The following is a 13,027-nucleotide window of genomic DNA, read 5'->3' on the forward strand; positions in this document are numbered from 1 at the left end:
CGAAAATTGTCACTAAACATTTTTCAATTGGAAATTCAGCAGGAAAATAGTGATTTTTTTAGTAGTGTGACTTCCTTAGTGGAAGTACGGAGAACAAGCTCCACCATTCAACGTACCTCATCTTCACCACCAACATCATAGCCCCATCCCTACCTCTCATAGTTTTTGTCTAACTATATACAAAAGGATTTAGAGAGTAATATATTTTGCTTATGTACCGAACACAAGAAAATAAATATAATATACCTAATAATTTTTCTGAAAAATATTTTTGTCCGTACAAAACACACCCTAAGCAACTCCTTACACTAGTTGAGATAATACTTAAGGCTAAGATAAAATACTAGAGAGGCAAAATACCATAAAATTAGAGTAAATTTGGGAGCATATAGTAAGAATATGTAGATATTCATTGTGTTTCTATATTGGGAAAGCATTTGTAATGGGAATGTGGTCCTACAAGATAAAAACTTAACTAATTTAGCTAACAATATGTATGGTGTTTTCAATAGAGTTTTTGTAGTCAATATTATGTGCTGGCTTTGCTCAGTGTCCCCACATAGGCTGTGTAGAGTCTGGATTTCATAAAGATACCTTGACCTAAATCTTTGGGAAGTAAGAGAGATGCTTTAACCTAAATCTTTGGGAAAGTTTTGAGGGACATTACCTTTTTTTCCCCTTTCTTTGTGAAGAATCGCAATGGCGGAGGTACGATTTTTACAAAGGGATTCACCATTTGCGGTATATATATAAAAATAAAAATTGAATTTATATATACAATATAATTTTCCATTAAAGGGTTCTTTTGCCCCTCAAGTACGTAGAACCTCTCTCCAACACATGTTACGTGCACCTGAACTATTTCATCAAGTACCTAGCACCTCCCCTCCAGCACATTTCGATTAATTCTATCCACTAAGGCTTAGGTAGATGAAAATAATTAATCTCCTATTATTTCTCTTTTTGTCTCTGTTGAATTTTGACCATGGTCTCTATGTTTTATACCAACAACAACAACAACAACAACAACCCAGTAAAATTTCACATCGTGGGGTCTGGGGAGGGTAGAGTGTACGCAGACCTTACTCCTACCAAGATAGGACGGTTGTTTCCGGGAGACCCTCAGCTCAATAAAAACATAATAAAAGGTCAGATACGGTTTAGAAATTCAAAGATCTATGAGATAATAGATAACGAAAGCGTCATAAATAAAATAGAGTATAAAAGTATTATATAATAACATAAATAACAAAAATAGTAGAAATCAGAGCGTAAGTGATCGTAACGCACTACTACGCCTACGAATAGGGAAGAATAACGGGACTATGAACTAGCCTTCTACCCTAATGTGGGTCATCCACGCCCTCCTATCTAAGGTCATGTCCTCTGTAAGTTGTAACTGCGTCATGTCCTGTCTAATCACCTCTCCCCAATACTTCTTCGGTCTACCCCTACCTCTTCTATAATCATCCATGATCAGCCTCTCACATCTCCGCACTGAGGCACTTGTGTCTCTCCTCTTCACATGCCCAAACCATTTCAATCGCATTTTCCGCATCTTGTCTTCCATCGAGGTCACTCCCACCTTGTCCCGAATAACCTCATTTCTAATCCTATCGCTCCTGGTATACCAAAGAGAGGAAAATATAATCTTATGGGATTCCTTCAATTTTCAAGTCAATATGCTATTTAGATGCTTCCACAAAACAAAGAGAGAAGAAAACATAGCATTTGCACCATGAATATTGATCTAATATAATGTTCATAGACAATATAGATCTCAATAGAAAGAGGCAAAGGAAAAAAGGATGACCATTTTGTTTTGGACATGTAGAGATTTAAAGCTAAAAAAAGTGATACAACTTCCTACAAACTGAAATCTTTGGCAGAAATCTGTGAAGGAAACATATGCACGCTTGAACAAAGGAAATATCCACAATTTGCTAGATGCTGATGTTTGACCTAGATGATCCATTCCTACTTAAACTTGAACTTTCTTTCTTCCACATGGCCTCGAAATTCTGGAAACATTTCAATGGTCTAACCTGCATAGGGAAACATATACAAGATGAAAAGAGAGATCTATGCTTAACTCAGAATGATCATATATATAGGAGCATTGAAGTAGCAACAAAACTATATTTCCCAAAACACAATACAGGCCATCGCTGAGACTCAGGCACCTTTAAGCCTAGCCAAAATTGTATACCATCTCTGACTATGTGGATGAGACAAGTACTAAGGAAAGAAAGAAGAAAAAAGAAAGGGAAAATTTTTGAAAACACTGGCTTGTCCTCTAGTACTAGGTATGAAAATCAGCAGAAAACCAGAAAGAGACTCTATCAATCTGAACATCCGCACATTTTTTTTCCTGTCAATTTTATGCAATTATTATTTACTACCTTGTTGAAGCATGGAAAGGTGAACGGAATGTATAAGAACTACTTATGCAATCACAGATGCTCAGGTGATTTAGGTAACACATCTCTACTTCACTAGGCTTGGAAAATAGTTTTAACTCATTGACCTCCAATATGAGAAGTCCAGAATACATATCACCAAGCACTATTTATAAGTGCATAGAGATGGTGGAAAGGAGCTCAATGACTGAAATGTTTACCTTCCAACGCCTTTTGTGGCCAAATTTGTTGTAAATGGCCTCGAGCCTTGGAATAATTTTCTTAAAAGTTGGACGCATGGCCGGCTTCTCATTCCAACATTCTTCAATCAGCCTGGCAAACCAAAATCAACTCTTATTAAATCAGCAGTAATATCAACAATACAGTGATGATTTTGTAACCATAAAAAGTTAAAAACTGTACTGTGGAAAATAAAGTAATTGATTCACAGTAAACCAGTTCATTATTGAATATCTGAAGAAGTATCAAATATAGACCCACAGTTGTAAACCTAGAAAACTGTAGAATAAGTAGAATCAAAGAGAGTTACAAATTGACTTCTGGATCCACTTCCTTTTCTTTAGTTTTACACCTAAACTGTTCTGTTCATAAATTGCAGGGGAATGTCTATTGTCATTTATATATCCTCCATAAAGTTGCACACAAGGAAAGGATGGTTATTGAACTGTAGAACATCGATATACGGAACTTCGCTGCAATAAATATTCTAATTATCACATAAAAAGCTGCCATGGGCACTTAAAAAGAAATTTTAACAAATGAAGGGTTATAACTTATTTGTCAGAACACAGGGAACTAGATGTGATTTAACATACACTTTCCTTAATGGTCCTTATAAACTAATCGTTCCACACTTCTTACTTGGCGTAGCTTGTTAAATGGGTCATGAGTGGGAGCTTAGTTTCCATCTGGGTATGCGACCAAGTAGAACACAAGGCAAACTCATAGGTGAAAGCTTCGTTTTCTATAAGCAGCCTTTGAGGCACTTAGAATAGGAACTAGATTGATTTGAAATGAAATCACGTTCGAGAAAGGATCTTAGAGTGTCTAGGGATGAGCCAGGAAGGTCTTTTGATGCCGTATTGGTGGGATAAGTGACATGCGACTATAACATCTGCCGACAAAGAGAAGACAATATACCAAACTTGTAGCAGTCAAGCTTGGTCCTCCGAGCAGCAACTCTGCCGGTATACACCCCACACATATCCATCTCTTTCTCCCATTTTACTTTTTGTCTCTACCTATCTCCGTTTAATTTCTTATTCTTTCTTCTGTAAGCATATTTATGGTTAAATGAAGAAGCATGTCCACAAAGTGTACTTTTCTTGTTATTCTTACTCTTTTCACACATGTAAATTGTGATAGTTATTGTAGACAGTACTTAGAGCTAGACCAGTCATAAATAAAATGTTCTCGAATTTTACTTGATATCTTAATCGTCATAATTTTCTTAAATAACAATGAGAACAGAGAATTTCCAGTGCATTTGCAAGTATTAGACTATGGAATTTCACAAAGAAACTGATAGAGAACTTACTCCCTCAGGCCATGGGCATAAAACTTTGCTGGAGCTTTAAAAGGAGGGCGCTCCTTAGCAGCATAGTATTTAGGTACTTCATTTTCTCTCTTTGCTTCGAAAGGGGAGCAGCCTTCAATCATCTAAAGTACACGACAGCACAATTATCAAATCCCAACTCATTTGTGGAAACAAAAATAGAAAATATGCACATCCTTGGCTTATGGAAGTTCATAAAGCACAATTTAGAAGTTTTTGCGGTTTCTAGCATCATAGAGCAGATCAACACAAGTATAGAACAATCAATTTATGTTGCAGTACTGATTTATCTAGATGGTAGAAAATAAAACTTGCAGTCACCACTGCATAAGGTAATCGTTCTGCTGTCAGTTTCCTCATCAGATAGTTAACACTGTCTACAAATAACAACCAATTGCATAATGACAATCAATTTACAATTCTCCTTTAGGATAGCAAGAGTTCTATTAAAGACATTGTTTTATAAAAGGAAAACTAAAGATAGTGCCCGACATTTCATCACAACAAATCTTCTCTTGATTGTATTGCATGAAAAGCATGTTATAAAGAAACTATATTAAGGATTATACAAGATCAGAGTCATGTAGCTAGATCAATCATCTCAGTGCCACAACTTTCAAGTAGATAGATACACACATATTCATGGCTATGAAGAAATTAAAAGGCAATCAAGTTCAAAGTCAGAAAAAGGATCTTCATTGATTTATAGTACATGCAAAACCTACGGTTTTATGCACATTTATATTTTTATACATATAATCCACAATGAGTGAACTAAAAAGCTGTCATTACTTAAGTTCAAAAAATTCAAACGGACAAAGAAAATGTTACCTCTTGCAAAATTAAAGCAAAGGAAAAGACATCAACTTTGGTATCATATTCCTCATTTTTGAAAACCTCTGGAGCTACATATCGGCCTATTTATTTCCAACAAAACAAAAAGCAAAAAGGAAACATGTTAAGAGATTTCCAAATATTAATCAGCAACATCAATCAACAGAAATGGATCAGTAGAAGCAATTGTGCCACCATGCAATGCTGAACAATTTTTTAAAAAATTAGACCGGCAGGAATTTTACATCCAAATAAGCAGCAACAACAGTGTCACAAATTCTGTCGAGGCTGTGTCAAATGTCAGCATGGTTCTTCATTGGAAAAGAATCGTTGTGATACCTAAAAGAAAGGAGTACTCACAAGATGTGTTATCACATGTCAGAGGCTTATCTTCTTTGACCCTGTTGGTAACTTTCAATAGCTTGCTAACTCCAAAATCAGCAACTTTCAGGTGTCCCGTATCATCCCGCAAAATATTTCTGTTATGTCATGTGAAAATATTAAAACATTAAGATAAAGGAACTCAATTTTGAAAGAGGGGAACTTCGAAGATTGAGGCTTGTCAACAAAACTTGGATGGGAATTGGCATACATAAACGGAATCAAAGAAAACCTAAGAAAAGAGGAGAACTTACGAAGGCTCTAGGTCACGATGAATAATCGCTTCCGGTCTAATTTCATGTAGATAGTTCATTCCCCTGCAACAATATAAAACACAACAGTGGTTAAAATTCTACTTATGCACATTATGATTCAGGGATAACATGAATCATTCAAAGCTTCTACTCCATACGATAGGAACAGTATATTTGATGATTATTTTAGTAAATAACAAGGACGAGCTGATACAAAGAAAATAAACATAATCAAATGTTTCACATGCCAAGCAGCTGTGGAAATTGAAGTGAAATTTGGAAATATAAATTTTAATAGAATTAGAAATTAACTTTTGGAGAGATCCTTAATGCTCCAATCCAATTTGTTTGAGCTGTATTGACTATCTCAGAGCTCAAGAGAATGATTCCAATGATTTATGATATATTAAATAGTACGACGACTTGAAATGGGTATAAAGATATCACATTATATTTGAAATAATATAGAATACTACAGGGCATAATTTTTGGCTTGGAAGCAGGTCAAACAAAGTGGGAAGTAGAGAGCAATATCAGATTATGTTTATTAACTTACAATATTGACTGATGGAAAAAGCAACCAGTGTTGCATCTTCTCGATATGCTTTTCTCCTTTTCATTTACTAAATATATCCTATTTGATATTCCTAGGGTCAGCTTAAAGTGATATGCAGGACATTACAATACTAGGTCAGCAGATAACCTCGCGATTGAAGAAAAAGTGGCATGTCCATTAACAAGTATGATCTTCTATTTTCGTTTCTTCTTTTTATTAATATTACCAGTGGATATGCAAACACCAGATGGGATCTTTAAGAAATACAATAGATGTTAATCAAAAGATTCATAACAAACTACTAGATGAATTAAGCAATAAATTTTCTCAGAAGTATAATCAACAGCAGACTGATTACTTGCTCTGCCTCCCAAAGAGGGTAATTTTTAGAATTTAACACCAAGAGATATGCAAGTTGCTATGGATTTAAATGTTACTCCACAAAGTTCCCCAGGTTGCAGACATTTTTACAAGTGTCGGTCATGTGATTTTTTTTTTGTTCATGTTATTACGTAGTGAGTTTATAGCATTAGCTAATAGCGTAGAGTGGCTTGTGAACCTTGCGATGTCCATTGCAAATCTGATAGCTTTTGTTGGTCTAAGAGGTCCTTCACTCTTCAAATATGCATGGAGATCACCCTGAAAATATATAGCCATGAAAAAGACATTGAGTATCATAGGTGTTGCTTTTGCTAGAAAAGAACAAAATAGAGAAAGGAATCAACTAAGACACATGTGTTGAATAACTAAAATGTTCATGGTCTAGTGAAATGTTGTGAAACATAACCATACACACCACAATAATTATAGATAAACCAAAAACAAGAGAGTAAATTTGGGACTACCTTTGGTAAGTATTCTGTCACTATCATCATCGGGCTACTTTGTGTTACAGCACCAAGAAATTGGACAACATTTGGATGTCTAATCTTCTGGAGCAGTGCAAGCTCGTCTCTGAATGCCGTCCTACAAATATCCGAATATGTAATAAATAAGTGAGATATGACAAGAGCTAAACAATGTGAAGAAGAAGCTGTTATGGCTTTTCTGTTCTCATTAGAAGATTCCACAGCAGTATTGGTATCTTATACTCACACTTTATCCTCATCAGCAATCTCATCATCTCCAAACCTTTTCACAGCAACTTGTATTCCACGCCATGAGGCAATATGAAAGGTTCCCTACAATATTTCAGGAATCATCAGAAAGATACAGAAGCAAAAGCTTGTAGATCGGAGCAATATACTAGAGGAATAGGAAAAGCACTTTGTGGATATTCCCAGCTTTTTCCAAACGTACCACCCTAATATTAGGATTTCTTATGACAGAAACACCAAAGAAGATGACTTATCCTTACCATCTGAACAGCTTTCATTAGATCAAGAAAAGATGTGATTAATTAGGCTACATGTGGTATCCTTTAGTGATCCCTTAATTTTTTAAAAACTTTTTCTCTATTTTAATTTATTTTTGAGTGCTGATGTCCAGACCAGCACCTCAACTAGTCCACTGGGGTCTCCTACAACAACAAAGCAAATGGGCTCGCACTGAGCATTTATAGTGGAAATTTGAACGTTAGGATATCTAAGTTTTTCTCCTATGCCTCAACTATAAGCCATCTCCTTGGGATCTTACCTCTAAACATTTATATTTATTCTCATTCCATTAACCAGCTCTTCAAAAGATCTACCAAACCTTGGAGGTACATGGGACCTGAGTTGCTCGGTGAAAGAAACTAATACCTCCTTTCTTGAACTAAATGAGTATGACACTATGACATGTGGTGATACCATGACATGTCAATGCAAAACTCTAACAACTAACAAGTATCCATACTTGTTACTGCCAAAATCATACCAGATTAGCTTCTTTTTTGTGTGTGGATAAAGTACCATACCAGATTAAGTAAAAGCAAAGATATCACTTTTTTTAAAAATAGTTCAACAGAATAAAATTAAAACAAAAATAAGAGACAGGAAAAAGAAAAGTATTTAGATGTTTAGACTCTGTGGGAAAGAGGCATGAACCCCCTAAGTAACATACACGAGATTCTGTAGTCACCAAAAAATCAAAACAATTACCTTGGCCAATTCAATGCTGTTCGTGAAATCAAGTTCTTTAGCATCAATCTCATATTCTGGAACTTCACGTGAATTATTGACATGCATGGGAGCCATCTGGATGAGAATTTTATTTTTCCAAAACAAAATTTAGACAGCAATAAAGCCAAGCAATCTTTTGTACAACGGAAACAAAAGTTTTCTTTCTTACAGTTTTTTAATCACTTAATGAGTAAATAGAACGGAAAGTAAAACTTACAGGAGGCTTGGCACCATATTGCTCCAGTAGCTTGATCACATGATGATTTTTATAATGTATTGCATCTCCAAGAGGCTGCTCAACAAAGATCAGATTGCTCAGAACATGTTGATCAATAGGAAAAGCAGGATACTTGATAGTTTTAGATGGAAACATTGTGTCAATAATGGTTGGTAATTCATGACAATGCTATTGTCATTTCTTACTCTTCCCTCAATGCAAATAGGGGTTGGAAGTAAAACAACTGGGAGCTGCATTGCTCAGGTCTCCTTGATATTACAGAGATATTATGACCTGATAGATTTTCTGCTAACAAGTAAAACAACCTTGATACTAGAAGAAGAACAATGGACTCATAGACTAAGAAAACTGAAGTAGCTCTAGAAAATTTAGAAGTTCACACAGTGGTGGCGAGAGAAATTCAGACAAAGAAAAGAAACTATTAGAAGCTCAGGTTTTCCAAACCAGCTGAAGCCCCAAACATAATTCTTATTTTTGGCTGAAATCATTAGAAAACAAACATCACAATTTATACTACTGAGTTCTTCTTATCAAGAAGTAGATAATATTTTCAAGGCATCTTTTGATTTTTGACTCATTCTGCAAATAATTGTAATTTATATATTAATGAAGTAGAAGACCAGAAGTTGTCAAATAAACATTGGATACCAGATGCCAACCAATCGATTTGAACTCCCCTATTTACAAACATATCATGCATATAAACTAAACTCTTTAGTTTCACTGCCTATATTTGTGAAAGGACATATCTTCTTAAAGAAGCCGAAAGGCTGTCATCTCTTCATATGCCAAACCTTATGGTGGTTTCGGAGATCAAAAGCCTAAAAATAACTTTAGGACGCTTGACATTTATCATATAGACGAAGAGACTATGATAGCTCGTCATACAATTGCTTTATCCTCTCACAAGGAACAGATATTATATGAGCTTTAGAACCCTTGAAATATCTTACAGCCGATAAAGTTCTCATTTGACAATATTTACATGACGTATAAGGGTACAAACATCCACCAAGGCTTTATTACATGTTTTTCACCTTAGTATGCCATTTAACCAAGCAAACTACCATAAGGCAGGATGAGGCAAATGTTATTCATTAAACAAAATCCCTACAGCAAAAGTACCATATTTATAACCATTCATATAATTCCATTTAGAATTTTGTCCCACAGAACTCTCTTAGGACACTTTTTAACAAATGAATTCATCAACCCAACTGAATCAAGTTTGGATTTGATTAACATATATATAAATAAAAACAGAATGCAAAGGTCTAGACCTTTTTCTCCAATACCAGCTAACTACCCAAAAGTGAAGATGTTAACAATATAAAATCATAATCACAATCACACATTATCTCACTATGAGCCCGTGGGCTTAAAAAATAACTTTTATGTATAAAGTGCTTTTAGAACTTTGAAGTGCTGAAAGTTATTTTTATAAATAAGCAGTTGAATGTTTGGATAAAAATGCTTAAATGAGGAAAATGACGTGAATTTTAGGGTTAAAAGAATAAAAAGGGTAGTTTGGGAATTTAGTTAAAATAAGGATCAAAGAAACTTTTCATTTTTGACTGATTTAAGAACTTTATGCTTAAAGTTAGCATTAGTCAAATAAGTACAAATTGTTTTTGTCCATCCAAAAGGGCTAACACAAAAGTTATATGATAATAAAACTAGTTTAATGAGATATACCGTGCTTCCCCAGCGATCTTTGGAATCAATTTCAGCCCCATTCTCAAGCAACAGCTGCACAACATCACTGTAACCTTGACAAGCAGCAACATGTAGGGCAGTCCTCTCATCATCGTCTCGAAAGTTTACATCAGTTCCTGAATCCAAAAGCTCCTTGATCCCTTCGATATCACCCTCATTAGCTGAATACATCAGCCTGATCCTTGGATCAATATCTATAACATCCCCTTCTTCCCCATCTTCACTCTCAATTTCCACTGCCGCAACCACCCTTTCTGGTGCAAGGGACGATTGCTTACCCAATAAAAATCTTACTGGTTCCATTTCAAGATCAAGATTCCAATAACTAATTTGCTTGAACCCCTTTTATAAGATCTGCAACCACTTACCTAACAAGCCTACTGAAACATTAATTTGACTTAAAAAGCAGTAATAAAGAATACGACAGCTTCAGAAGCACAAAACAAGGAAAAAAATCAAAGCTTTTCAAGAATCCAAAATCTGCAAAAAGGGTGTCAGAAAAACTTATTGCTTCAAACTAAAGCTTTTCAAGAATCCAAAGATAGCAAAAAGGGTAGTCTTGAAACTTCTTGTATCGACCAAATTTTGGATCAGAGGTGAAGAAACTTGAAAAAGAAAAGAAAAAAGAGGTTTTTTATTGGAAATTATTGAAAAATTAACAGTTGAACAAGACAGTTTAAAGATAATAATAGATAGGGCCTACTTCAAAAAATGAATCTTTGCTTTCAATGGGGGCTATTTAAAGGATAAGAGTTTGATGTTTTTAAGAGTTTCAAAGGGTTTTAGGAAAGTGAAAAAAAAAAGGAAAAAAGTGAGGATTGGTAGACGTTGACAATGTTCATAAGGAAGAAGGCACGTGGTTATCACGCGTCGACGGATGCGCCTGGTGGAGAATCTGATTTTACGCGAAATGACGCGCAAGTTGGTCGGAATGGAAGTTAAACCAACTATAACGAACGGGGTCAGTTTGTAATTTCATCTAAATATTGGGGTTATTTCAACATTGTTTATTCTTAGGGGTGTTCAAGTGTATGTAGTTATATTTTCCAACTTGGTGGCTAAGAATTAATTTATAAGTTGCAGATCGATACGAGTAAATTAAAAATATAAAATTCATTTTGGAAAGCTATAAAAGTGCATACGTAAAAATGAATTATGAATATTGTATTGATTCGCTCTAAATGATTGAGAAAATATCAATACATTAAAAAGAAAATTGAAAGACGCATATATTAAAAATATAAAATTCATTTTGGAAAGCTATAAAAGTGCATACGTAAAAATGAATTATGAATTTTGTATTGATTCGCTCTAAATGATTGAGAAAATATCAATACATTAAAAAGAAAATTGAAAGACGCATATACATAGATATTGAATTATTAAGTTATTTATAGTTATATATATTTTTATGACTAAATTCTATTAAGTGAAGATTGAAAAAATAAGTTTATGCACATTTTGACTATTTTATTACCAAAAAGGAATAGCAATTAACATTTATATATACTTTTTTAAGTACTTAACTATATATATTTCTTAAAAGAAATATTTAAAGACTATTTCATTTTCACCTTTTCTTATTTTATTCTCCTATCACATGACTGAAACTTGATTAACATGGAATAAAATTATATGAACAATATGTCTCTTTACATTTTATAATTAAGTAGTCAATTTATTTTTTAAAATAATAATTAAGTAATCAAGCAACTTGGTTCTTGATTATTTAAACTTGAAAGTTTTTATTTCCTTGAATTACATTGCGGTAATATATTAAAAAATGTGACAATTGACTATTTCTTTGGTTGCTTTCAAAACAAATTAAAGGAATGCTTTGACCTTAACTCAACATGATCTTAAGTTGAAACCCACAAATTTAATGGGAGAATACTTTGAATTTCAAGTTAAGTCATATCTTCTTTTATGGATTTACTTAAATACTAAGTCAAGCCATGCCTTATGTTATGGATTTGTATTGCTCTCTTTTAATTAATTTTCTCTAGTTATTCGAATGGGAAATGAAAGCCTATCCATTAAGAGTGCTTTAAAAGTTCATTTATTAGAGTAAATCAATCAATCAATATATAATAATAAAAGAGGAACATATACAAGATGACGTAGCACCTTTCTATGACCTTCATTTTTATTTATTTATTTTTAATATTTTTTTTCATTTCAATTATTTTATTTGGTAAAATCATCTACTTAACTCATAGTTCTTTAATAAATAAATTTTACTCTTAATTAATATTAATAATAACTTTCAAACTTTTCATATTCATAACTTTCAATAATTTAATGTATAAATTTGTAACACTTAAAATCATATTAGTAGAGATTTATTTTGAGGTATATTCACCTCTCATTATAATTGCCTTCTTTATAAGAGTTTTAATGTATATTCATGTATTCTTCCACCTTTAATTTTTATAATTCTTAATTAACTTTATTAATGTGGAAATAATGTGTTAAAAATGGAAGACAAATTTATTTGTTTATTTTTTTTATAATTAAAAAATATTTATTCAATTCATCAATCTTTCACCTTCCATTATAACTGCCTTCTTTATTAGAGATTTTAATATACATATGCATGCATTCTTCCACCTTCAATCTTTATAATTCTTAATTAATTTTATTAATGTGGAGTAATAATATGTTAAGAGATGGGAGATAAAAAGACAAAAATTAATCTATATAAGATTTTTCACGACCAAACTATTGCATACATCAATCACCATTTTAGTTTTAGTTGTGCTCAGGAAATGCTCCAACATAATTTTCAATGTATTTTCTTTAATAGTAACAATTTATCTAATGAGATCATGTATCGATGAATATTTATCTTGATTACACTTACTTATATTATATGTATTCTATTCTTAGTAAAATTTCTTTATAGGCTTAGATTTCTCTTCTTATTGGTTGAAAATTTTATATATTTGCATAGGATCCGCCGGGACTGATG

At 33.3% G+C, this 13,027-nt stretch overlaps 1 protein-coding gene across 1 annotated transcript; it reads right to left on the bottom strand.

The window, feature by feature from the left end:
• Positions 1–1,730: 1,730 nt before the first annotated feature.
• LOC129873088 (integrin-linked protein kinase 1-like) lies at positions 1,731–10,907 on the bottom strand. The gene is made up of 12 exons (XM_055948092.1): positions 10,036–10,907; positions 8,320–8,394; positions 8,082–8,177; positions 7,096–7,181; positions 6,846–6,966; positions 6,560–6,639; positions 5,445–5,507; positions 5,170–5,288; positions 4,807–4,892; positions 3,958–4,079; positions 2,621–2,732; positions 1,731–2,045 (listed from the first exon to the last, which is right to left on the bottom strand). The coding sequence occupies exons 1-12, from the start codon at positions 10,357–10,359 to the stop codon at positions 1,944–1,946; spliced, it is 1,386 nt and encodes a 461-aa protein (XP_055804067.1). The 5' UTR covers positions 10,360–10,907; the 3' UTR covers positions 1,731–1,943.
• Positions 10,908–13,027: the final 2,120 nt, after the last annotated feature.

The sequence above is a fragment of the Solanum dulcamara genome, chromosome 11 (genome assembly GCF_947179165.1).
Source record: "Solanum dulcamara chromosome 11, daSolDulc1.2, whole genome shotgun sequence".
In the NCBI taxonomy this organism is placed as follows: domain Eukaryota; kingdom Viridiplantae; phylum Streptophyta; class Magnoliopsida; order Solanales; family Solanaceae; genus Solanum; species Solanum dulcamara.